The sequence below is a fragment of the Eucyclogobius newberryi genome, unplaced genomic scaffold (assembly GCF_026437365.1).
Source record: "Eucyclogobius newberryi isolate DKJ021-1_F unplaced genomic scaffold, fEucNew1.0.hap1 SCAF_5, whole genome shotgun sequence".
Taxonomy (NCBI): domain Eukaryota; kingdom Metazoa; phylum Chordata; class Actinopteri; order Gobiiformes; family Gobiidae; genus Eucyclogobius; species Eucyclogobius newberryi.
The window spans coordinates 16,197,256-16,223,222 of NW_027316167.1; the positions used below are offsets into that span (position 1 = coordinate 16,197,256).

At 39.6% G+C, this 25,967-nt stretch overlaps 1 protein-coding gene across 1 annotated transcript in view; it reads left to right on the plus strand.

Moving 5' to 3' along the window:
* Nucleotides 1–25,967, plus strand: part of gpc5a (glypican 5a) — a 121,850-nt gene that overhangs the window by 65,663 nt on the left and 30,220 nt on the right. Inside the window, exon 7 of the mRNA XM_072464621.1 lies at nucleotides 24,118–24,238. Coding sequence (XP_072320722.1) covers nucleotides 24,118–24,238 — 121 coding nt within the window. The remainder of the gene's footprint in view (nucleotides 1–24,117; nucleotides 24,239–25,967) is intronic.

Consider the following 25,967-nt stretch of genomic DNA (forward strand, 5'->3'; position numbering starts at 1 on the left):
TAAACAAAGTATTAAATAAAACATGAAGACACAAGAACAACCAATGACAAATCTTACTTTTTAGCCGATAAAAAATCTACTCAAGAAAAATACGCTATAGTAATCTACTGTACTTTTTTTTTTTTTTACATTTTAAAATATTTTAGTATGTGTAATCAAACAATGTAAAAATACATTTTGATCGACGTGAACTAGGTTCTATTTTTAGCATCTCTTACAAATGCATCAATTAACCTGCCAATGGGACTACACATGTTCATTAACTTTACCATATTAGATAATACAAACATACAAACATCAAATTGACCATAAGACCATAAATGTATTAATGTTTAGTCCACAAGCTCAAATGTGAAAGATTCAGCTGCTTTCGTCCGTCCCCACACAGCAGGCGATGTCCTGTGTTGACGTCGGGCAGCAGCTTTTGATCCAAGTTTTGTGCTTTTTTCAACATGAATGCAGCAAATGTTGTCCTGCAGTTTCCAAGGCAACCAGACCACGTTTATTAAAAAAAAAAAAAAATAGAGAGAAAACTTTCACCTTCCCTCAAACTGCCCTTTACCTGACAGCCAAGATAAACGAGAGAGGTTCTGGGAGGAGCAACACAAACATGCATCTGCACTCAGTGGCGCGTGCTCATTGGTTCTCCGCTGCAGGCATGGGGAGAGGCTGAAGGAGGAAGTGTTTTAGGGGAATTAACTCATAATACGTCCCATCAACCTTGAACTGTATGAAGTAATAAATAATAAGGCATAAGAACACAGCTGTCTACTCTTCACCACAAATACACAATGTATGATGTATTTTTACCAGAAGAGTTTTAGTTTCAGAGGGCTTTAATGCAGCTTTCAGGACACTTTTGTGAGAGGTTTCTGCTCTACTTGAATCTGATGTCCTCAATAGACCGGTTATATCATTCTATAGCATGTTTATCATTCCTTGTGTGGACATTTTCTATTGATTCATTTATTTTATTTTGTGAATGATTGAAACAGTTCATTCCCAAAAGGCAGTTTGGTGCATACAAAGATCAATGATTGTAATAGTGACAATATTACTGTTATAGTAAAATAAAAGTAATAGCAGTTTTGAGAATACCGGGTACATTATCACATTTTTAAGAAAACCATCAAATTGCTATCTGATTTATACAAGTATCATGTTATTTCACGATAAAACTAAGCCTGTCATGATAAAAATAAATAAATAAAAAGAAGTGGGATTTATTGCAGAAGAAAATATAGCTGAGAAACAATCATATGCCTATTTTCTGTTCAATCCATACTCAGAAAAAGCAAAACTAAGCATATAGTACTTTTTTATTAGGTTGTTAATGGGACAATATCACCTTTTCATTCAGAAAGTTTAATCTCTTCAAGCTAGTCTATGTAATCCCTCATTTTTCCAGGAGTTGTAGATTCAGTTGTAGTCAACAAGACGTTTCAACTCTCATCTAAGAGTCATTCTAAATCTGCAGATCTAGTCTGAGAACTCTGAGATATCTATCTGCAGGGATTACACTGTCTATCTTTAAGAAATTAAACTTTCTAAAAGTTATGATATTGTCAACTGAAACTTTTTCTAAATGTCGTTAAGCTATTGAGGAAGTATAATCTTTAAAAACATCGTGAATGGAAGAACAAATCATAACTTCCCTAGCTGCAACAAATATATGGCAGAATTAAATTAAACAAAAGTCCCCCACATATAGTACTAAGAATATTGACCCTCAAAATGTATTGGTCAACAAACTAAAGTAAGTTGTTCAAGTTTTAAGCTTCCATAACTTTAAGTAAACAATATTTAAATACTTTATTTGAGAAGCACTGATATGAGTAACATTACAAACCTCCCATCAACCTTGAACTTCCTCATCATCCACCAAAATCCCCTTGAAAAACCAAACCGTAAACAGGTCTTGCTGGCCGGCCTAATGCACGAGGGCCAGCTGATGTCATATGTCACCTTGAGTTAATGAAGGTGATGATGACACGCCCGAGCGCCACATACGTTCGCCATCTGCTCCGTTCCACCGGGCTGGAGCCGCTATCCCACAGTGCACTGGGGCACTGGCGAGGCGCGCTCCCGTTGGCGCGCGCAGGTGTCCCGCGGCGACCAGATGAGTGTGAGTTTAATCATACACGCCACAAAAGTGAGTGCTCTCCAAGGCTGTATGTTATGTGTCCCGCACCAGGAGGGAATGGCAGTTACGACAGTGGGCAATGCAAATAGAGTATTTGTGGTCAGTGAACCGTCCAAACGCTGAAGCCAACACGTGCTAATGTGGACATGGGCCATTTGCTTAGCTAGGGAAAGTAATTAGATATTCCAAAACATTACAGAAAAAAAGACAAAAGGCAAACATTATATGCACACATGTTCAGCGGGGTGATTTCCATTAGAAAGAAAATGGAATTGTTGTTGTATTGTAATGTATTTTCATGTTTGAAGAGGCTGGGTTATCCATGGTGATGTTGCCATAGCAATTGAAACGTCAAAACTAAACATGATATCGTTTGAATGGGCAAAAGTCCTCACAATATTACATATATCAAGAAGCTGAAACCCATGAATAAGCTCAAATAATAAATGTGTGCCTTTGCCTAAAATGCAATATGCAGCCAACAAAAGATTTCTGTTTGATAAACATTATTAATCTGGCCTTTTGAATTAGACAATAGTGAGTCATCAAAACGTCCATGGCTCATGCTGGACAAAAGAATATAGAGCGGAGTGTGATTCAGAAAGTTCATCACCTTGTATGTAAAATCTAAGCAAGAGATTTGCTGTGGTGAGACTAGTAATAACTGCATTAGCATACAAGCCCCTATAGGTACAAACATCATACAAGTTAAACTGATGTGTACAACCGTAAGATAAAACAGCTTGAAACATAGAACAAAAGACTATAAAACAAAGTGAATTTTATAATCAAGCACATATTTATGATCCTCCAGAACTGAAAGGAATGTTAACGTTGTCTAACGCGTTTAAATGTGCTCTATGTAACGTTGGGAGATCTGCCATTTGCTTGTCTTCAGGGAGAGTTCCTCTGTGTAGCATGAGAATTACAGGTGTTGGCTCAAAAATACCTTCAAAAACACACATTAGTTTTGTTATTATTGATGCCATACTGTTGCAAACCAAAAAAGTCAAGCTTAAGTTCATAAAGATAAAATTTGTCAACGTGTTTGATGCATTTTCATTTAGGCACAATAAGTATGTTTTTTTATTGTTGTTTTTTTCTATCTTTGAGTTTCTTATTTTTGTCTGTTGTACTTATATCCTCACTTTAACCAATGATAGAAATGATTGAAAGATCATCATTATTATTATATTTTCCCTCTGGTGAAATTGTTCGGCGCCTCTTTTCCGCTTTCTTTTTATTTGCTGCTTGGTCTGGAAATAGCCTTCGAGGTGATTACGCTTCGGGAACGGCAGGCTCGGTCCTTCTGCTGCCGTTATGAGACTTTTGATTGACAGGTGCTTGACTCCAGCTGCTGAGCGGGTTGTAAGAGGCGGACACTGTGACTGTAGATGATCTTTGGATAACACCACATGACCTTTGAGAGCTCCCACTACAATCAATCTCTATGGGGGCCATACACTGCACCTAACAGCATGTCCAGTCACTATTTCTCCCTCGTTCTTAGGCTCATTGCTAGTTTTTCTTTCTTGGTGTCTGCTGAGTGGAGTTTGGGCGAGTTGGCAGCCTGTATCAGATCCTAAGGTAATTTACTGCTGGTGATAAGGAAGTGGTGCGTACAGGGTTTTCTCCTACTCTTCTCTGACAGGGCAATCTGAGGCCCATAGAGACCAAAGCGCAGGAACAGTTTGACTGCAGATAGAAAGCCAACCGGAGCGGCAGTTATTATCCAAACACTGCAAAGTGAGATTGAACGGGGGAACAATCAGAGGTGACGACTGCTTTATTATCTGAACTCTGTGCATTTCCACAAACTTTGAGAGCAATAATCGCACTGGAGATAAGGTCTTGGGATGTCTGTTTTTTCTTACTATTTGTGTTATGATTTCTGTGGAGTTTGTCATGCATTTTGTGTTTTAGTAAGAACATGTTTCTAGTTAAAAGAACAGTATGTACGTTTTGATTTTAAATTTGATAAACGTCACATATCTATGTCCGTACCACAGATATAAACTCAAGATGTTCAAATGAAATATAGTGATTACTGATAAGAATTATAATGTTGATTTATTTTTAATTACAAAAACATTGGACGTGACAAGTTGTTTTAGTGTTTTGGTCCTAAAGATTATTCTCCAATCAGAAGACAGAATGAGCCTCACTTGTGTTGCCAGTTTCAAAGCTGAAATCCAGTGTGTTTAAACCTATGCGTCCTCTCTCCGATCTGAATGGTCACTACCCAGCATCAGTCATGGAGCAGTGCTAGTGCAGCCTCTGCAGCTCAGGGAACGATTTCTAGAGCTTCTGATCTGAACATGAGACGTGACCTTTCTATAAGAAGGAGAGACTCACCAACAACACAGGTTCAGTCGTGCTCCGGCTACATAAAGTTCCTTTAAAAGACAAAGGGACAGTATTTAAAATGACCTCAAATATATCAGCACACATTTGATTTTGAACCTGATTTAAATGCAACTCTTAACGATGCACTACAACTTTTCTGAAGGTGGGGGTTTTGTCATGGAGATGTTTCTTTGCCTGGACTGTTCACTGTATATGCTATTTCACTGATACAGTTTGCAGACTGTTTGAATAAAATGTATTCCCCATTATATATACACAATTTGACCAATTTAAATTGTGTTTTATCAAATACAAAAATTTAACCATCTTCAGTCTTTTCTTAGATAACATATAATTACTTTGCTGAAGTTCTAAATCAGTTTAAACTGTTGTGTCCTTAAAACTACTTGTGACAAACCCTGCATAGAGTAAGTGCTTCAGAGTGTTCAAATAAAAAGGTGTAAAATAACAGTCCTATTACATTTGATATGTCCCTTCTCACCTTTACTTAAACACTGTGTAGTTCCCCCAATGACTGTGCCTCACTCGCAGCGGAGCAGGACTTGTTTGATGGGATGTCTGGTCCGGTTTTGCTCAGCTGACTTCTGTTTCTGTTTGGACCAGACGCGGGGCAACACCAGGGTCAGTGCCTCCGGGGCTGTGTGCTGGAGAAATGCATCTCTGCTTTAGGCTACAAGAAATATGAAAGCATGCCCTAAATCAAGACACATTCACGCCATGAATCATGTCGGGGGCCGGGCTGAGGAAGAGGGATGGTGCCATCTGCAGCAGCATATGAATGGCTAACCGTCTCGCACTGCTGTTGACACGAGCTGAGCGAGTGTGAAGAGGTTGTGAAGAAGAGCTGTGTAGAGGCTGCAGTCAGAAATGAGCAAACCCAAATAAATGTACGCACCATTTGTCACTCTGACGCTTTTACTCTATTGCAAGGCCGACTGTATTTTTTTTGGTATGTGTTATAAAACCTTCACTAGCCAGCATTGGAATTCATACTGCAGTGCCTTGCTCACTATACTCTGGCAGGGATTTTTACGTTTGTTTACACATCACTGCTTTCAAAAATGTTGATTTATGCGAGATTTGGCAAAAGAACTAAGCGTCAAATTCAATGGAAAATAGTGCCGACAACAACAAACGGCAATGCTTTCAAATATGGTTCCTTTCTATTTATAAGGCATTAAAAAACACTAGTTATTTGTTTATAAGCACTTAAACACTTACCAGCATATGTACATGGCTTATAATACCAATATAGATATTACAGTTATAAGCTATTACCCAAAACACAAAATGTTTGTTAGAACTTTTATAGACTGCTTATGGAACTGTTTTCAATAACCAAGTGACAAATGCCAGCAAATGCCTTACAAGCGCTTATAAACTAACAACTAGTGCTTATTAATGCACTTGAAATAGTTTTCTAAGGGACCTTATATTAAAGCGCTACCAAACAAAGTCCACCATAATCAAAGCAGGTCACAATAATATCATGTATAATCTAAAATAAAAATGTAGCTTCTCTCTAATCTCTCTTAAACATTATTATTAGCAATTAATTGTCTTTGTGGTTTTGTTTTAAAATATTTCCTAATATCAACCCAAACCCTTTAGGCAAGGCAAGGCAAGGCAAGGCAAGTTTATTTGTAGAGCACATTTCATACACAAGGCAATTCAAAGTGCTTCACAGCAGGAAAAATGCATTCAAATCACAAAGAAATTATAGAAACAGAAATACAAGAAAATTAACTAAATTAAAAATTATCAATCCAACTGATTTTCTAAACTAATAAAATCACAAACAAAAGAGAAGAGTGCAAAGAAAAAATCCCTTCAGTCATATGCGCAGCTAAACAAAACTGTTTTTAGCTTAGATTTGAACATTGTCAGAGTAGAAGCCTGTCTCACATCTTCAGGAAGACTGTTCCAGATTTTAGCTGCATAAAACTGAAACGCAGATTCCCCATGTTTTGTCCTGACTCTGGGCACCAGCAAGAGGCCGGTCCCTGAGGTCCTCAGTGTCCGAGATGGTTCATATGGCACTAACATATCCGAGATGTACTTTGGTGCTAGGCCATGGAGAGACTTGTACACAAGCAGAGCTGCTTTAAACTCTATTCTCTGAGCCACAGGGAGCCAGTGTAGAGACCTGAGAACAGGACTAATGTGATCATACTTCCTGGTTCTAGTCAGGACCCGAGCAGCAGCGTTCTGGATGTACTGCAGCTGTTTTACAGCTCGTTTGGAGAGGCCAGTGAGCAGTTACAGTAGTCTAATCTACTGGAGACAAACGCATGGATAAGTCTCTCTAAATCTGGTTTTGACACTATATTTTTGATTTTGGCAATGTTTTTTAGATGGTAAAAAGCTGCTGATGTTATTGATTTGACGTGGCTATTAAAGTTCAAGTCTGAGTCCATTATTACCCCCAGATTTCTAATTTGATTTGTAGGTTTTAGAGCGAGACTCTGGAGGTGACCGCTAACACTTTCTCTCTGTTTCTGTGGGCCAAAAACGATTATTTCAGTCTTGTCTAAGTTCAGCTGGAGAAAGTTGTTTTGCATCCACACACTGATCTGTTGGATGCAGTGACAGAGTGAATCTACTGGTCCATAGTCACCTGCCGATAGTGAAACATAGATCTGAGTGTCGTCTGCATAATTGTGATAGGACACATTTTCACTGCGTATCAACTGACCCAACGGCAGCATGTAGAGGTTGAACAGAAGGGGACCCAGGACTGACCCTTGGGGCACTCCACAGGTCAGGGTCATGTGGTCTGAGACACAGCTACCAATTTCAACAAAGTACTTCCTGTCTTCCAGATAGGACCTTAACCAGTTTAGGGCAGTGCCAGTGATGCCCACCCAGTCCTCTAGTCTCTGTAAGAGGATCCCATGATCGACAGTGTCAAAAGCAGCACTCAGATCTAACAGAATTAAGACTGAGGCTTTGCCCGTGTCAGTGTTCAGGCGGATGTCATTTGTCACCTTGACAAGAGCAGTCTCAGTGCTGTGATGAGGTCTAAAACCTGACTGAAAAACATCAAATGAGTTGTTTATTAAGAGGAAATCTGTGAGCTGTTGGTAAACAACCTTTTCAAGGACTTTGCCCCAAAATGGCAGATTAGAGATGGGCCGGTAATGACTCAGTACTGCGGCATCAAGACTGCTCTTCTTTAGGAGAGGCTTTATGACCGCAGTTTTCAAAGACATTGTTCCAGATTGAAGCGACATGTTAACTATGTGAGTGAATGGTGCTAACAAACTGTTCAGCACAGACTTTAGAAATCTGGTGGGTAACACATCAAGGCAGCATGCAGATGAACTCAGACTGGTGATGATCTCATGGACAGTTTTGTCAGTTACTGGTGCAAAGTGAGTTAGCTCTAAGTGTCTTGGTGGTTTTAGGGTAATTTTTGCATTGTGGGATTTATAGCATTTTTAATGCCCTGAACTTTGTCATTAAAGAATAATGCAAACTCATTACACTTGGATGTGGAAATGAGTTCTAACGGCAGCTGAGCTGGAGGGTTTGTTAATCTGTTTACTGTGGCAAACAGGACACGCGAGTTGTTACTGCAGCTTCCAATTATTTCAGAAAAATATCTTTCCCTAGTTCTACATAAGATTAGGTTGTACATGTTCAGCTTTTCTTTGTAAAACTCTTTTTGAACCTGGAGCTTTGACTTGCGCCATTTCTGTTCGGCCCTACGGCACTCCCTTTTCTGTGCCCTGACCGAATCGTCATTTCTCCACGGCGCCTTCTGCTTATTTTTAACCATTTTAGCCTTTATAGGGGCGATGGTGTCCAGAACATTCAAAACACTAGATGTAACAGAGTTCAACAAATCATTTACATTAGAACATGAGACATTTTCAAAGTTTATCATTTCCATAAACAGTGCACCTGTGCCATCACTTATGTGTCTCCTCTGAACAACTGCAGGACCAACCGGCTGTTTGGGAGAAACAGACAGGTTAAAGAAGACACAGAAATGATCAGACAGAGCAACATCGATCACATTAACATTTGAAATATTTACCCCCTTTGTAATTATGAGATCTAGAGTGTGTCCTTTGCTGTGGGTGGGGCCTCTCACATGCTGAGTAAGACTGAAGGTTTCAAGGACAGCATTAAGCTCTTTAGCGTTTCTGTCACAAATATTATCAACATGCACATTGAAATCACCTGTAATGACCAAACCATCAAAGTCTGTGCATATGACTGAAAGCATCTCAGTAAAATCATCAATAAAACTTTGGCAGTGCTGGGGAGGCTTGTATAAAACAATGAAGAGAATGGATGGAGACCGTTTTAGCTCCATTTTAAAGGATACATACTCAAATGATGAAAACACCCCAAAAGACAACCTGCGGATAATTATTTCATCTCTAAAGACAGCACAGACTCCACCCCCTTTTTTGTTTTCTCGTGTTTCAGATTCAAACTTAAAGTTGGGTGGAGCAGATTCTATCAGAACTACATTTCCTGTGTTTTTGTCAAGCCATGTTTCAGTTAAAAACATAAAATCAAGATTATAAGAAGAAATAAAATTATTAATTAAGAGAGATTTGTTACATAAGGATCTGACATTTAGCACAGCAAGTTTCAGACTAGTTTCAGTGGGACTGGGCTTTATCTTTTCACAGGGAATATGAATCACATTTCTCAGATTGGGCCTGACTCGCATTTTGTTTTTCCATCTGTGTGATGATGTGACTACAGAAATAGCACTAGGGGGGGCTCTTTTTACATAGGGCCTCGGGTTGGTTTGATTTTTAATGTGACAATAAGTCCCGGCAACGCTGAGACCCAGTGCATCCTAGCTATGGGAGATACCAGGTGAAAGGCGAGGTTGGATGGGTGGTGGGGCTTTTGTAGCCAAGGAGAGTTTGGAGAGGCGAGGGGGGATGGGTGGTGGGGCTTTTGTTGGTGTAGTCGGCTTGTGCAGGGAAGACATAGCCCTTGCTATATTGGGCGCGAGTGGAGCCATCTTAATGCCTGATTTGATCAGACTTTCAAAATGGCTGGGAAGGCCCATGGGTGAGAGTGGAGATGAGAAGGAGAATGATGAATCTTTAGTGGGAGTAGATGTTGCAGGGGGAACCCAGGGCTGGTGTGAAAGCAGGGGCGATGACAGGGATGTTGTTGGGCTTGTCACAGATGGGTCCAAGGCCTTTGAAGATTGTTCCTTTGCTGGAGGCGGTGGAGGTGAATGTGGAGCAGCTGGAGCTGAATCCTTTGCTGGTGTTGGTGGAGCAGCTGCTGATGAATCCTTTGGTGGAGGCTGAGGTTGTGGTGCTTTTGATGTTGAAACATTGGCTCGGTCTCTGGCTGATGGAGCAGGAATTCTTCTCTCATTCCTCTCTTCTCTAACTATCTGCTCAGGACCCTGTCCAGGCCCAGTCCAATGCCTCAGAGCGTGGAGCAGGTTCTCTGTCAGCATCCTCACTCCACCTCTGCATAGGTGGGGGCCATTTCTCTTAAACAGGTCCTCTCGTTTCCAGAATAGATAGAAGTTCTCAATGTAGTGTAGTCCTCTCGGGGAACACTCTTTGGACAGCCATGTGTTCAGCTGAAGAAGCCGGCTAAACTTGTTTATCCTCCTGTCGATGTTTGGTAGAGGTCCACTTATGAATGTTTTGATTTCCATTTTATCAAGCACCTCGAATAACTTCAAGAAGTCTTTTTTCAAAACTTCAGTCTGTTCCCGCCGCATGTCCACTGCACCCACGTGCACAATCAGCTGTTTAGCTCCTCCATGCTTAGCCATAATATTTGGAAGGAGTGACGTTATCTCAGAAACAGTGGCGCTTGGAAAAGAATGTGTGTTTATCTTTTCATGCGTCACGTGACTTATCGCGCCGTCCCCAACTAAAACAATCTGCGTGACCTTGGCTCCTGGCACAGATCCTCCTCGCTGTATTTTGGCCACGTCATCTTTCCTTTTTTCATTTAATTCCATCTCTGAAAGTGGTAAAAATCTGTTGGTGAGCTGTATTTTAGGTGACTTCACGTTATCTTTGTATCGTTTAGGCTTTGCTCCAAGTTTGTTCCAAGAAACAGCCTGGTCTTTCTGGTTTTTAGACAGTTTTGGAAACGACACAGAGTCACTACGGTTTAGGTTGAAAGTAGCAGTTTTTCTTGTAAAAAGTGTGCTCTTCTTACCGTCGGTTGACACAGGAATGGTATCGAGAAGAACTTTTTCAGATTCCAAAACAAATATCCGTGTTTTCAGCTCATTAATTTCTTGTTGATATTTCCGACAGCGTTCACAGTCTTTCTCCCTTCTTCTCCCGGACATGTCGCTGGCGTCAGATATGTCGTTAAAACTGGAAAAATGTTCTTAAAATCCTTGGTTTACTTGAAAAAGTCTAAAGCAAAAATGTTTGGAAGACAAAAACTGATTAAAAAGCAAAATAAATAAGGAAAGCAGCGATAGCAAGCGGAGCGAGCAAAAAAGCGTGTGCACTCTTCAGAAGCACTCTTCTAGAGTTGGTGATGAATCAATGTACAAATGAATACTGCCAAAATAAACTTTCATAACAGATTCTTATTTTAAGCTGAACCCGATTTCATTGTTCAAGTATGTATACAACAAATAAATGATTTTATGTGCGTTTTCAAATGGACAGGTTTGAAATTCGAGGCTTAGTTTGGACATTATAATTGCTTTGACACTGTGCGGCAGCAGGAGCTCGTTGCATTGGTAAATAGTTTCTCCAAGGACTGACCCATCTTTAATTGGCGCTCCAGTGGTGAGACTTCTAGTAAAATCAGGAGACGTAATGATCACAGCCCAGTCCAAGGCTTGTTATTTCTACATTTTATTAAACCAACGCCACAGAGGATGACACCTGATAAGTCTGTGCACAATCACATAAGCTTCTTTAGTGTCAAAGGCAATATACACTGTGTTGTACGTATAGACCTCACAAAACATTGCGTTTTTTGAGCTGTAAAGCCTATTGATCGATGCTATACAATATTCAGTGTATAGTCTTGTATATAGTGCGTAAAAGGTTATTTTGCGAGTGGAGATAAAGCACCATCTCTCAAATCCATACAGAAACTGCTCAAAGCTCAAACCAATTCTTGTTTTAGATAGATGGATTAATCCCTCGTCATCAAATTATGCCACCGTTTCATAAACACACACTATCCAATGTAGTCTCGGCTGTTTGTTAATGTTTTGTTGAATATGCTAATACTAAATTAGCTCCAAAAGCCAGTGCATCGAGTCTTTTCCCTGCTCTCAACAACGCACTTGTTTGTTTACTGCTCATCACTTCTCATCCCACTATAAGTGAATACATTTGTCGTTTTAAGCTTTTTGTACACTGCGCTACAGCTGGGAGGAAAATGAATAGAGAATGATGCATGTGTGTGGTTGGTGTTGTCTTTAATTGCTCTAAACCGGAGGCTAAAACAAAACAAACTATTTTACCTTCAGCCTGATTGAAAGGTGGGTGGAGAGGGTTGTAGCGCCGGGGGGAATTTGCACTATTAGAAGGCATATATGGGTTATGGGAGTCAATTGCAGTTTCATTATTCTCTGTGGTGAGCTGCAGGTGTGGAGTAATGCCATAAGGAAGCATAAACAGTGATAGGCCTCTCCCGGAGTGGAGGCAGAGGAGCGCGTGATCACTCGGCTATAAAATTGACTTAGACCAAGTAGTTTTGCTGAAGACACATCAGAGATATACATGAAACAGAAATGTTGAACAAACCCCTCGCACTGGCACCGTATCTTTACACTCTGTTCTTCTCTCAACAGTTTGAACGCTCTTCAGCTTTTGATTGTTTACATTTTTGAATGCTTCTAGTTGTTAAGTGTTATCTCATCCGATCGTTTTTCTTGGGAGTTTTCGAATGCACTGCACAAAATCCCTGCCATTTTAGAAAAAAATCCCAAAAAATCCCAGTACTGTATAGCATTTAAACCTGGGGTACCTCATTTTCGAATGTTAAAATGAGAAAGTATATATTTAAATCTATAGTTCCCAGCTGTCATAAACTCTTTGGCACATCGTTATATTCACATGTATTCATGTTCGGGCGTGTGCTTCATAAAGGGAAGTGAAAGTGTGGTGGATCAAACAGGCAATGCTATAGCGCTGCTCATGGCTCTTACTATTTTGAACACAAAATTGACACATTTACAAGAAAACATTTGAATTACCCCTGCTACAGTTACGTCATTGTATAAAAGGCATACATTTGTAGTTGATTCAGACAAAATAAAAACATTAAAATAATGAATCGATTTTTGCAAAAGCCATTATCACACTTTATAACTCCATTCTATCTCTAATCTATTTTTAAGGACTCACGGTCACGTTTGCAAGATGGACCGATTCAGTTCTAACGCACGTATTTTATTGTTACTTCACACTTGCCTTCACTTCCTTGTTACTTAAAATGACGGGTGTAAACCCCACTCGAAAATAACTTTACAATGCTTTTCATGTGTCTGTACTTTGTGTGTTCTGGCTCAGTTTAGTGAAAAATATGGATTAATAATGATCAAAGGCTTGGAGTTGAGTCAGGATTATGGAAATACAATACCCCTAAAAATAAGTCACGCAGACTCTGCTGACATATTTTTAGGTACGGCTTTTTGTGCAGGTAGCACTTGGAAACAATTATGCATCTTATCTTCATTGTTGGTTGCATTGGTTAAACAATTGGGGTTGGAGCCTCAGCTAGTTATTGTCACCGCTGAACTGCTCATTTTTGCTGTCACTCTTTGAGTTATTTTTTGTGAACCATTGTAGATCACTCTGTTTGACAATCCACTCTCAAGGCATTTTTTCTTGAATGATTATGCATTGAGTTTCTAGTAATTGAGCTCTGGCACCAAAACTTTTCTCTTTTCATATGCATATATAACCACACTTGGTAAACATATATATATATATATAGATAAGCAACTTCTCATTTCCATGGAGCAATTGATTTTCCCTTCAAACTGGGATCTGTGTTACTTCCAGAGAATCTGCTCTCTGCAGCGTGAATTGTAGATTTTTTTACTTCACACATTGCAGCCCTTTTACTTTCACATTAAGACTTGTACTCTCCGCTGATCTAAGTAGTAGATGTCCAAACACGTCTGATATTCCCCCGACTGTCTCTTACCGGATGCAGTCTAGTGTCTTGTTGTCTGCTCCTTGTCTTTATCAGGCTGCACTGTTACATGCAGCATCTATATGACATCTCTGAGACTAGAATCAAGACGTTTGTTAATTAGACAGATGAAACCACATGTACCATTTATCTTGGCCTTTGACAGTAGCTCTGTAATATTATTCCTGTTTTCCTCTTTCCCCTGCGTCAAACACATTCCGACATTGTTCGTCTTAAAAGCCTTTCTGTAGCGGCACATTTCCCCCCCTGACTCTCCCTGTCTGCCATTTTGCGACATACTGCAGTTAATCTGAGCCCAAGCTTTGAATAGCACCCAAATCTCTCCCTCCGCTTCCTGGTTCTGCATCTGTCACTCATCCCGGAGAGATTTCCAGTCTCTAAGAGGCTCACTATTACCCGCTCTGTGTTTTCCCTTTCTTCTCCTCTCTAAATCATCTGCTGCAAAGCAAAGAGAAAAGAAATTTGGATTGAGAGTGCACACATGCAAAACCGGAATCAGAGCAGCGATTAGGCAGTGAGAGCGCGTCCCTTTTGCCAGCGTCTTGTTTAGTGCATTGGAGTTGTAATGAGTGAGAGAGAAGAGCTGGAGGAGAAGCAGATGTGGCCACTTTTCTGTTTGTGGACGATACAGTGACAGAGACAGCACTGAAGAAGCAAAACTAATCATCCATGCATATCAACTTTGTTTTGTTTTTAACATGAAAACTCAGGACACATGTGAACTGTCTTCAGCCCTGACAGCTTTATTGTAATAGGACTTTTTCTGTCACAAATGATCCAGCACCTGCTGTGTTTAGTCTTTTTTAAGTTTTAAATGTGTCCACAGTTTATTATCTTTCCCAGGTGGTGGTTTCCTGTCTTAAATAACACAAATAAGTATCTGGAGTTTAAAGTTAAAGGTGCATTATGTAACGTTTCTGCTGCTCGTCTCCATGTATTTGTTATTCTTTGCCTATGTTCAACAGTTTGGCTTTAAACTTCTTTATCTAGTGTTTATTCAGTTACAGATGTTTATATTCCTAAAGAAAAGTATACTTAAAAGACGTATTTTTCTTCATAATTCTTGTTATGAGCAGGGTTCTGTAACCTGCTTGTTGCCATGGAGAAAAACGCCATAATGAAGAATGTGAAGAGACATCTTAATTTCTGATTCATAAATGTTATTGCCATTTGTTGGGTCTGATTGTATTATTTTAGAGCAATGCATATTTGCTGTGGTCCAGGGCAATGCAATTATGTTGAGCAACTTGCAACTCTTTCGTTTTTTTGGGGCCCGTAGGCTTTATTGGACAGTGCAGATGAGAATGAAATGGGGATGAGAGAGAAGGGAAGACATGCCGTAAATAGTCGGAACTGGGAATCGAATTCACGACACTGCGGCCGGCTGCACATGAAGCCTGGCATACATGTGCTGCAGGAAGTTTACTGGAATCTTAAACACAGAAACGTACACAGTTCTAATATTACTTTAAGACCATTCTAAAACTACAGCCTGCAGCCTGTATCGACTGTCAAAATCTCAATTAAATCTTCCCAATGTTTTGAGATTTTGTTTTTATGTTTTTCATGACAGCCGAACATTCTGTTGCGTATATTTGCCATAAAATTGACAACCTTTGCACACGACACTAACTCGTTTCGTCTCCATGAGCCGCCTTCTTTCAAGCCTCCGTCGCACTTAACACCGTCGCCGAAGTCATGTTGCTCAGCTTGTCACTTTCACGCAGCGACTTCTGCAACATGCTGCAACATTTCGCCTGTGGTCACTCCAACTCTTAAACAATCCTACATTATATTTGGTGTGTCGCCGGTTATCTGCCATGACACATTGACGCACAGTGGTTTTATGTTGGCTGTGATGTGGCCGTGCTGCCTCTGTGCGTGCTTTGCATATTTTATACCATCTTCTTTTCCCTTCAAAGCACGAATAGCTTCACGAGCGAGAGAGAGTTTGCACATTCGACCATAGTTACACGTGTGATCTCCGTGTGCTGGAATTACATGTTAATATTCTGTTTAAACATTGCTAAACAGGCCTGTATGCTGTCATCATGGTCTATTTGCACTCCTTTACTTCCACGGCAGCGCAACACATATCTTGTTGTTAAGGCCAATCATCGTTCAAGTGTTTACTTTTAGCAGCGGCCTTGCCTGCCTTTCCTTTTTTTGAAAACTGGGGAATGAGGCAGTTTCACTCTGCTTGTTGGTTTGTTTATGCTTGTTTACACCACTGCTCATAAATTCGTAATGAACCACTTAAATGTTTTTGGTTTTTTTGGTTCATATTTTTCATTATACCTAGCTGTCCAAAATGCAGGAAAATACAATATTTTTATTTCTGAGGTCGACGCTGAACATCGTGTTCATGCTGCACGTTAAAGACAGTAAGAAACGGTCTTCAATCGGCTACTTATCAAACAATTTTACGTTCTATTTAAATAAGCTGTTCGTTCTAAGATAATAATGAACCGTCATCAAAAGTGGCATAAAGGCAAAGCATGCTTATAATTAGTAAAATTTGTGCAAAAAAAGCTAGACTACTCATTTCACTAAAGCGTAGTTAACATGATTGACATTAACATGATTATATAAAAAAACAACAAAAATCCAACTTAATTATGGTAAAGTGTATAATTTTTCTTCCCATGGTCAGCACAGGAAGATGTTACGTATGTATTTCCATAGCTCTTACCCAGCAACCATAATGAAAAATGATCAAAACTGTATTTATTTATTAAAATAAATGTTTTTCTCCACAAACTGCAACACACCTGATGTAAACTGATAAGCTGAATATTCACCACAGGTACTATCCCACCAATCCAAGTATTAAGTTGAAAAATATGAAAACTTTTCATATGCAAATCAAGCAATCATTCTGTATCAGTAAGTGCTTCACAAAAACAATTAAAACACAGAATAAAAGAATATAGGTTCTAACAACGTAATTTATTTATCCTCTTCAATACAGAATAATGTTGTTATTGTTATTTTGTGTTAACTTCAGATGTTCAATTCACATTTTAATGCTGAAAAATCAAACAAATGGCTCTACCTTTGTTGAATCAAGTTGTACATAACATACTCTTGAACCGAAGATAGCTTCAAATCAAATCCCCTACAAAATAATTGAAATCCATGGCGACGATAACTGCATGGAAACCCAAGCCGTTTCCCATCTACAAGGTCACTATAGAAACCAGCTGTCCCTTTTAACAAGCCGAGAGCGAGTGAGATAATGTCGTCAATTATTTTTTTCTGAAGGAGATAACATACAAACGACGTGTTCATTGTATAGAAAATATAGCAGCAGATTATTTTGGACACCAGCCGGATGGTCAGTGATAACATAAAATGCCTAATGAGCCTTTTATTGTCTGCCCTCCACTCACCGCATCTGTTAATTCCCCCGTATTATCGCTCTTACGGGATATTGGCGCCTCTAAAATCCCCCTTTTCTGTGACCATCTGCTTTTATGAGGCCATTGTACCTCCTCGATAGCCAACTTTTCCATTTGTCCTTATTACCGCCGTAAAACTCAAATATTTAAGAGGTGTGATAAAGCTCCATCACTGTTTGAGGACTTCAGGAATCTATTTGCCGTTAGCTGGTTGCACGTGATGCAGTGCTTAATACACCCTTTATGAGGCAAACGATGGGTTTGTGCACATGTGAGCGAGGTGACATTTTGTGCACGGACGTAACCGGACCATGTGCTGCCACTTGTCTGTGCGAAACCTGCGAGGAATACATGAGTGCGTCAAAGAGTGGCGTGTAGTGTGCGCCTGAAAACATATGTGAGTGACTTAGATCATGAAACGCTATCCGGATAAATAGATTAGTTATTGGTAAATGTTGTTGTCTGTCCCAGCAGGCAACAGAAAGTTCTTTGACAAGGCTCAGATAGTCACACATAAGAAAATGTATCTCCTTTTCTCTTCCTTTCTCTCTTTCCTTGCTATCTTTTTTATTTATATTCATTCATTCATTTGGATAATTGAAGCCCATTGAAGCAAGTGAACACTAACTAATTTCAAAACACCAAACCCATGAAATGATCTATAAATCCAACCCAATATGGCGCATTGAAGCTTCAAACATTCATTGAAATGGGTGCTGCTGAATATGATGCTGTTATTTCAGAGAACTAATCATACTTCATACATCAGTTTGACCTTTAACTGTTAGAACCGTTAGTCATAGACTGCTTTATGTTGTATTTTTGCACACTGTCTGCATGTGTGTCAATTTATGGAGATGACCATGCACTGGAAAAACAATAAATACTGTATAAAGACTGTAAAAAACCTCCACGATTTTTACTTAAGAGGCTGAGAAGAAATGTGTTGTGTGCTAAAATATATTGATATATATTGAGCTCAAGCATTTCTTATTTGGTGTCAATGGAAATAAAAATGTACATGTACATAGAATGCTTGATGAATAAACATATTTTGAAGACATTGCTTGATACAACAGATGATTACAACAATATGAACAGTTTATCCATCCAATCTCCAATGAATTATGTGGATAATTTCTGATATTGCCATTGATATTCTGTCATACCATTTTACCAAATAAACTGCAAATTCCCAGCCCAACATCACACACACTGAACCAGCCGCTCTCTATATTAATTACTTGTGGCACCTTGTTCAAACAACTGAGTCTCTGTGGCCCAAGTCAATACAACAACAGCTTCTGGCTTCTCAGGAGCTGAACAGAAATGAATACAAGGGAAATCTTTGCCAGCAGCATTCAGGACAACTGTCGATAGATTCGCCATGTTACAGACCTGCACCTAGCACCCTTTTCATCCTAATCTCACTACAATCGCTCATAGAGATGATAACCTATTTAAACCTGTCACAAAGTTATTTTTTTCTTCTTTTTCACCTCTAGATAACCTCTGGTGTTGAGCCTGTTTGTGTTTCCTCAGGTAATTATTAGGTGTACAATACCTCTAACGTGTCGGGGACTTGGCCTTGTTAACACTATAATTAAATGTGTTTATCAGCACATTTATTGTGGAATATACACAATATCAACAGAAAAAAACTAAATGACTGGGTTTGAGTGGGATGTAATAGGCTCATGTGACAGCGGGTACAGGTCAGAATTCTTTGGTTGGGTTTGCTGTTTAACGGTCCAAAGATGGATATTTTTCCCTGAATATTCAATATTTCTTTATACACAGGTCTTAACAACAACAACAACTGATACAGGTCTCAACATCCTCTGTCAGTTCCAATGACCTAAAACATCACAATAACTTCAAAGTGGGAGGATTGTTTGATAGAAAAAAAAGTGATGGATGTCCGTTGAAAGAACTGCACTAAGAGTGAAGGTCAACGCACTCAAACACATGGTAAAAAGGGGTCTTTATTATCACTGATTGTTGGAAAAAGTAAATTACAGAAGACAACCTTTTTGTCCAACAAACTACACATTCAGGATTAGGCTCTCTCTCCTTTGAACCATGACTTCCACCAAACAATGGATGAAAAGGCTTAAACTAATCTTAAGTAATCTTGTGTGGCTAAATGTGTTGCTCACATGTGTAGCCCTTGATCAACTTCAAATGCTCTGTAGTTAAAATGTGTGTTTTGGCTTTATTTAATGGCAGATCCAAACCAATACTAACGCTTTTTTCTTTTCTTGATTGAACTTGTTGTTTTCTTAATTCAGTAGATTATAGACTGTAAGTGTTTCCTTGATATCAAGCGTTGCTATACTTCCAGATTTGTTGAATCGTTTTGCCTGCATTATTCTCTGTCCCTGTGTTGAAGTATTGGACTCTTGTGGAGCTTCTCTGTCCCTCGGTTTTGCTCAGATCAGAGTAGTGTCTCGCATCCTCCAAAACGGCGCTCCTCGTTTGTTTTGGCTTACGTGGTGGACCATGAACAGCGGGCACGACGACGTAAGCTCCTTCATCTCAAGAGCCTGCTGTTTCTATCACACTCTGATGAAGGCATTCGCTGCAAAAATACAGCATTTGACTGTCATTGTGTCAGACAGTAAATAAATACAAGAAAATACTACGCAACTTCAACAGCCAACTTTTCTGCTATGGAAATGTGGTGCCTAGACCTGAACGCAGATACATAACTTTGAGTCAGGCTGGGTGTGGACGATGTGGCAAAAAAGGACGAAACATGAATTTAGCGAATTTGTTTCTTTTATTCATTTGTTTTAGGTTAATATTGCAATTTAAAACATCAAAGATATAGAATAATGATCCGCGTGTGTACATTTATTCTGTTTAATCACTGATGACTCTACATGGTTTGGCTTTTGTTCTAATTCAAACTCTAAATAAAAAGACAACTTCACAGACAGTAAAGGTTATGCAACATCTTTGTGAATTCGATATTGCTTTGACCTTTATCAAAACATCCAGCGTGACTCATTGCATCCAAATGAATTCTAAATCCCCCACAATAACTTACATCATTCTTTTATATTTGTGCCAAAACCACAGTACGCTCCAGTGGATTAAGGAAGTCCGCTTTCTATCTACGAAGAGAATAAATTACTTTGACATCCCAATCCTTCTTTGTCTCCAAGTGATGAAACAATCCCCAAAAGAGCCCTCAAATGTTGATTGTTCGATTGCGTTTACTTTCACATGCACTGTACTTGAATTAGTGGTGGGGGGGTGGGTCGCTGGCCGTTGTAGTTGCTAGTAGTACGCTAAAATAATATAAATTTCCAATCTTTGTGTGAAGTGTGCTGTTGGGCAGAGATGAGATGCAAAGCGCGTGTTGCTTCGAGAGCGGGTTATAGATTATGCTGCTCCTCAGAGACCCGGCGATTGCTCGGCTGTTTGATATCCTCATGCCGCCTGTGCTTGATGTTACTGTAAGCTTTACTCTGAAGAATATGTGAGGACTATGATCAATGATTCTTCTATTTGACACCTTTAAGCATTGGGCCCTTATTTTGTAGCCCCACATTCCCTTGAGAGTGCTCGAGAGGCGGGGCCACGTTGCATTGGCGGTGTTTCCGCTTATGGATCCCGGTGGGGTAATGAAATACACTGCTTTTATATATTTCTCGTGAATTCTGAATAGCGTTCGTTATGTGTGAGTGTGCATGAATACAGATTATATTTTCCCTGATGAATTCAGGCCTGTCGGCTGCCTTTCACAAAGCCATTGAGGTGGAAAGACGACCCAAAATGTCTATCTCCATAAAAATGCTATTCCATTGTCTCTCAAATTCAACTGATGAACTGGCCCAGACTAAGAGGACGTTCACACCGGCAATCATTCTTTGATTTTAGAACTTTTCATGATACTCAGCATACCTTACATTGCATTATTCATTCATTTCTCATACCTCTGTAGCCACAGCTGCAAGAGGCTGACCGGTCTGCACCAAAATAGATGAATTGATTAAGAAATTTTTCTATTATGGTGCAATTACACAATCACTGCACAAAATATCAACAATACATGGTTTGAAACAACATCTTTTGGGAATTTGGGTAATTTGGGTTTACCACAGAGAACTAGTCTTCTGTTGGTATTTACGGTAAGAGCACTTTTTTGCTATAACAAAAGCCCCGTACTGTGTTAGGAGAAAGAACTTTGTGTGTTATTCTCAGAAACACAATGGAATTCCAGAATTTCACTGCAAATTCTCTGTTTGTAGGGTGCACAAAAAATAAGTATGATCCCAAGTGCAATACATTTGCTGTTGTTTTTGCAGTGCAATCTAGTTTTCCACCTTTTTAGATTCCCACTTTGATGATATATGTTGAATACAGATGATTCCCCTAAGAATAGCTGCATGTGTCTGTGCTGTTATTTTGGCTGAATGTCTCCACAGCGTTTGGAGGAGCGGCGGGTGTGGGGTCTGACACATATTCATCTGGTGGAAGTGGCACAGATGGCTCACATCTAATCTGGCAAAGCTGCTATTAATCACAGTGTACATGAGGAGGACGAGGCGAGGAGAGGGTCAGGACGAGGTGCAGCTCTTCATAACTCTAAGCAGACTATCGGATTATAAACTGTAGGAAGTACAAGTGCCAACACAAAAATGCTCTTAGTCCTGTCATTTTTTCATCTTTGCAATCTCAAGTATGATTCTCTGTCCGAAGTTTGTCTTAAATTAGATCTTGGTCTTAAATTTGATAAATCTCTTCAGTTGCAGTAGATTGATTTTTGTCCTAAATACATTTACCCATTTAATTGTTCACAATGGTCCAACTTGTTGATGTTTGGCATCATTTTCTTTTAAAAATGTTTTCATGACATTGTTTTAAATTTGGGTAGAGTAGCCAAAAAATGCACTCTATTAAGAGCAATAGTTCAAAAACAGTGAAAGTAGTGCTCCAAGAACTAAGAATAACTGTCAGGATTTAAAATAAATATTTACATAACACGTGTCCTTTAAAGTCAAGTGAATTACCATAAATTTGTTTTGCTCAAGTCCAGAAAACGGATTGAATGAGTTTTGAATGATCTTACACGCTTGTAATAACTAGACAAGTGCTCATTTATACACCTTTGAGAAGACTTTTATCCTCGGCTCTTGTTCAGGTCGTGGAGGGTGTAGTGGTAGTTGTTTCTGATTTATGATTGTGATTTGCCTCAGTGTGCAGCAGCTGCTTTTCACCCTCTGATAACAGCCCTTCATTTGTCTCTACATTATAACTCACATTACAGCGGCACACTCTTCTCAAAGATTAGTCGTAAAATGAAAAGTTTCCAAGTTGCGGCCATGCATCATATGAACAGCGCATTTATTTTGTTACTATTACCTTTGTTTTGTATTCACAGCAGTTAAAGTGATACATGGTGTGTGTCAGAGCCGTGCCAAGATTAAAAAGACTGACAGATGGAGTCCAATTTTATGCTCAGTTTCTGCATTAAATTTTTAACCTGTTTAATAAGTCATGGAATACTATAGTACATAAGCGATGAACAAGAAATTTTTATTTGGCAAGTGTGATAATAATCTTTGTTTATGTGTAAACCTGGTTCACTTTTTCCATAGAACAGGTTATAAAAATGTATAATTAGATTTGAGTGAACTGTGTTTTAACATATCTGTCTCTCAACTTTTGTAACTTTAAGTAGTTATAGTGCTTTAAGTAAAGCCGTTTTGAATTATTTATGATGTACGTTTGTATTCTGGCATGTAGTCAACTAAATAAAGTAGATAACTTGCTAAAACTAACACTAAAAACAACAACAAAATGTTTCCTGCACAATCATGGGTCGTCCAGCGGATGGTTGTGGCCTGGTTAGTACTTGGATGGTTAGTACCTGGTTAGTACTAGAATGCCCGATGCCACAGTGGGGCGGTGGTGCAAACTGTCCTCGTGTTTTTTACAGAAGCACTACGGTGACGCTGTAATCAAGGCTTGTAATTTCTAACAGTATTCAACAGCTGCTCAAAAGTCCACTCAAATCAATTCCCTGCCGTAAAGTGGTCATTCCCAAAACACAGGAGGTATGCTAGGCTCATGCTCTTGTCCACTGATTTTAAATGTTGTCTTTAATATTTGAACAGCTGAAACCTTGCAGAAGGAACTAACCGCCAGAGCAAAGTCTAGAGGGGCGAAAAGATGAGAGAGGAAACTGTGAAGAGAACTGTCGAAATGATATACTTCTCTAAAAATAGCCACGCTTAACAAAGAATTAACAGGAGGATAAAACGTCGGTGGGTATGAAAAATTTGCCACCCACCTTTTCTTTTAAATAAATTACGCCACCGTACTTCCTTCTCCTTAATTATTCATGCATTCTCTTCTTGACCTTGTATCTCATAAAGAACATTGACTGCTTTAGTGACAGGCAGCTGACATACTTTTATTTCCAATTTACTTTTTTCATTTCAGAGGTTTTTATCCAATACTTTCATTAAATATACCATATAGAAGCTTGGACTTATTTGCTTATCATTGCCAGTTATTGTCTCCCATTCAAGCTAAGAAGCCCTGAAGGGCTCTCAATCCAATTTTCTAGCTACAGTAAAGCAAAAAATGAACTACTTTAGCACATGGATCAAGGCTGCAATTTCACATGATAAATGGTGTCATAAATGATTAGTTGAATACTCAGCTCACAACACAAGAGTTGATACTGCCATTTTCCAAGAGGAACTATAATGACTTGTGGTATATAGAGCTCTCCATAAAATGCACACATAATTTGCCGCCTGCAGCAGCTCGGATACGGTTTGGTGAACATGCATGTGCCGACGCAGGTGAAACATGGCACCGGTGAACCACAAATCCACCCGCACCCCCAGGGCTCGTCTCCAAATGAACTACACGCCATCTCCTCGTGCTACTTTGGGAAATTGATCATTCTTCAACAGCACAAATAAGTTGTTGAGTTTGCTTTCCCAGCACGCTGGCGCTGTATTTCACGTCCTGTGTCCGCAAACGGCCTCCAGACATGAGTGTTTTTGTGACCTTGTGGTCCTTGTGTCTCCACAGCTACACGCTTCGAGTGGTGGGCAGCGGCATCAAAGCTCAGAGCACCAACCCAGAGGTGAAAGTGAAGGAAGTGGACCCCGTCATAAACCAGATTATCGACAAACTCAAGCACATTAATCAGGTGAGCCTCACTGGACACCGGGTCAAATCCTATCAGCTTCCATGACAACCATATATCATTATGTATATAAAGTATTGAGGAGGTTGTGGATGCAAGTTCTTTGCTAATCTATCTGGATTGTAATGTGGCATTACATGTTTTATTGCCCTAAAACAATGTTTTACAATCAATCAATATTTCTTTTCCTCTCAGCGTCTCTTATTTTACTCATGGATACGTTGATATAATCTTTTTCCTATAACCTTGAAGCCACTGCCTGATAGGGAAAATACAATTGAAAACATTGAAATTTCCATTTCTCTTTCAAAATTTAGTTTGGACCTCTTTTTTTAAATTGTTTTTATTATTATTTTTTGCAATAAACTGCCCAACGTTATGGGTGCACAGTGGCAAAGGCGGTTTGCGCTCTTGCCCCCCAAGAAGTCTAAATTGGCCCTAGTGAATGAATGTGAGAGTGAATGGTCGTCTGTAATGTCTATGTCTCTGTGTTGGCCCAAAAGTCACTCCAATCACCCGTGACCCCGAAAGGGAACAAGCGGTAGAAAATGAATGACTGAATGAATGCCCAACGTTATTGGATAGACAAATGTTCATAGATGTAACGTAACAAACCTTCTTTTGAAATTTTGAATGAATAATTCCAATGTCTTTGTGATAAAATTGTCTTTAGCGTCTGTATAGTTCAGGTAATTTGAAATGAAAATTTTGATTATCAAAATTGACTAGAATTATCTTTTACAGTCGACTAGTTATGATTAGTCGATTCATCGTGGCAGCCTTACTGATAATCAAAGTGAAATAATGAAAATATAGGACTGTGATAGGTCATTTAGTTAGTGCGTTCTAGATTTTGTTCTGTTTAATTTACTTTTGCTTCGGTCCTATTCACATGTGCCGCTCCTCATTCTCCCCAAACCCCGCACCATGAACCCCATGAGACGTGATCAGCTGACCGGGGCACTTATCTCCATGACAACAAGCTTCAAGTGAACTGTGCTACGCACGCACTTAGTCCCCGATGCTGTATGTGCTTATCTTTCAGTAAATACATGTGAGAGAGACGCGTGATGTTGGCGCAGAGACAAAGCTTGAGCTGCGTTCAGAGGCAGAAGGGATGTAAGGTTCCCTCGTCAGGCGCCAGTTGCAAACGGAAAGCTCTGCAGCACCCATTTATACAAAGATACGTAGTTAACGCGTAGTTTTGATCAAATTCCAAGCATGTCATCGTGACGCTGACGGCGTGGTTACGTTTAGGTCGACCCGAGGTCGGCTGCTTTCACACCACAGTGCGATAAAAACCACCAGAATGTGGCTGGCACGCTCACTCTGGCACAATCGCACTGTTCTTGGAGTGAAAGGTCCTTTTCGTCGACCTTACTTTTGTTAGTGTGAAAAAAACCTTAGTGACAATCAAAAATCTTGAATGTCATTAAATCAGGGAAATCAGGTCAAATCTGAGGTTAAGGTTTTTGGCCGTAGCTCTCAAAGTAACTCGACTCACCTTCATCAGCCAATCAGTGTCGTAGTAAGGTCTAGTTTTTTCCAGCTTAGACAAGTGGCCAAAAGTGCGCCTGTTCTGTCAGCGGAAACTGTGATACTCGCCTTTGTAACGACCAGATTGGACTCGGCAGCTCGACTCTGCCCCAATTAGCCCCAAGCGCATATAAATGCAACTGGAAGGGCATCTGGTTTAGTAAGAAAAAAATAATAATCTCAAACCCTTTTGCAA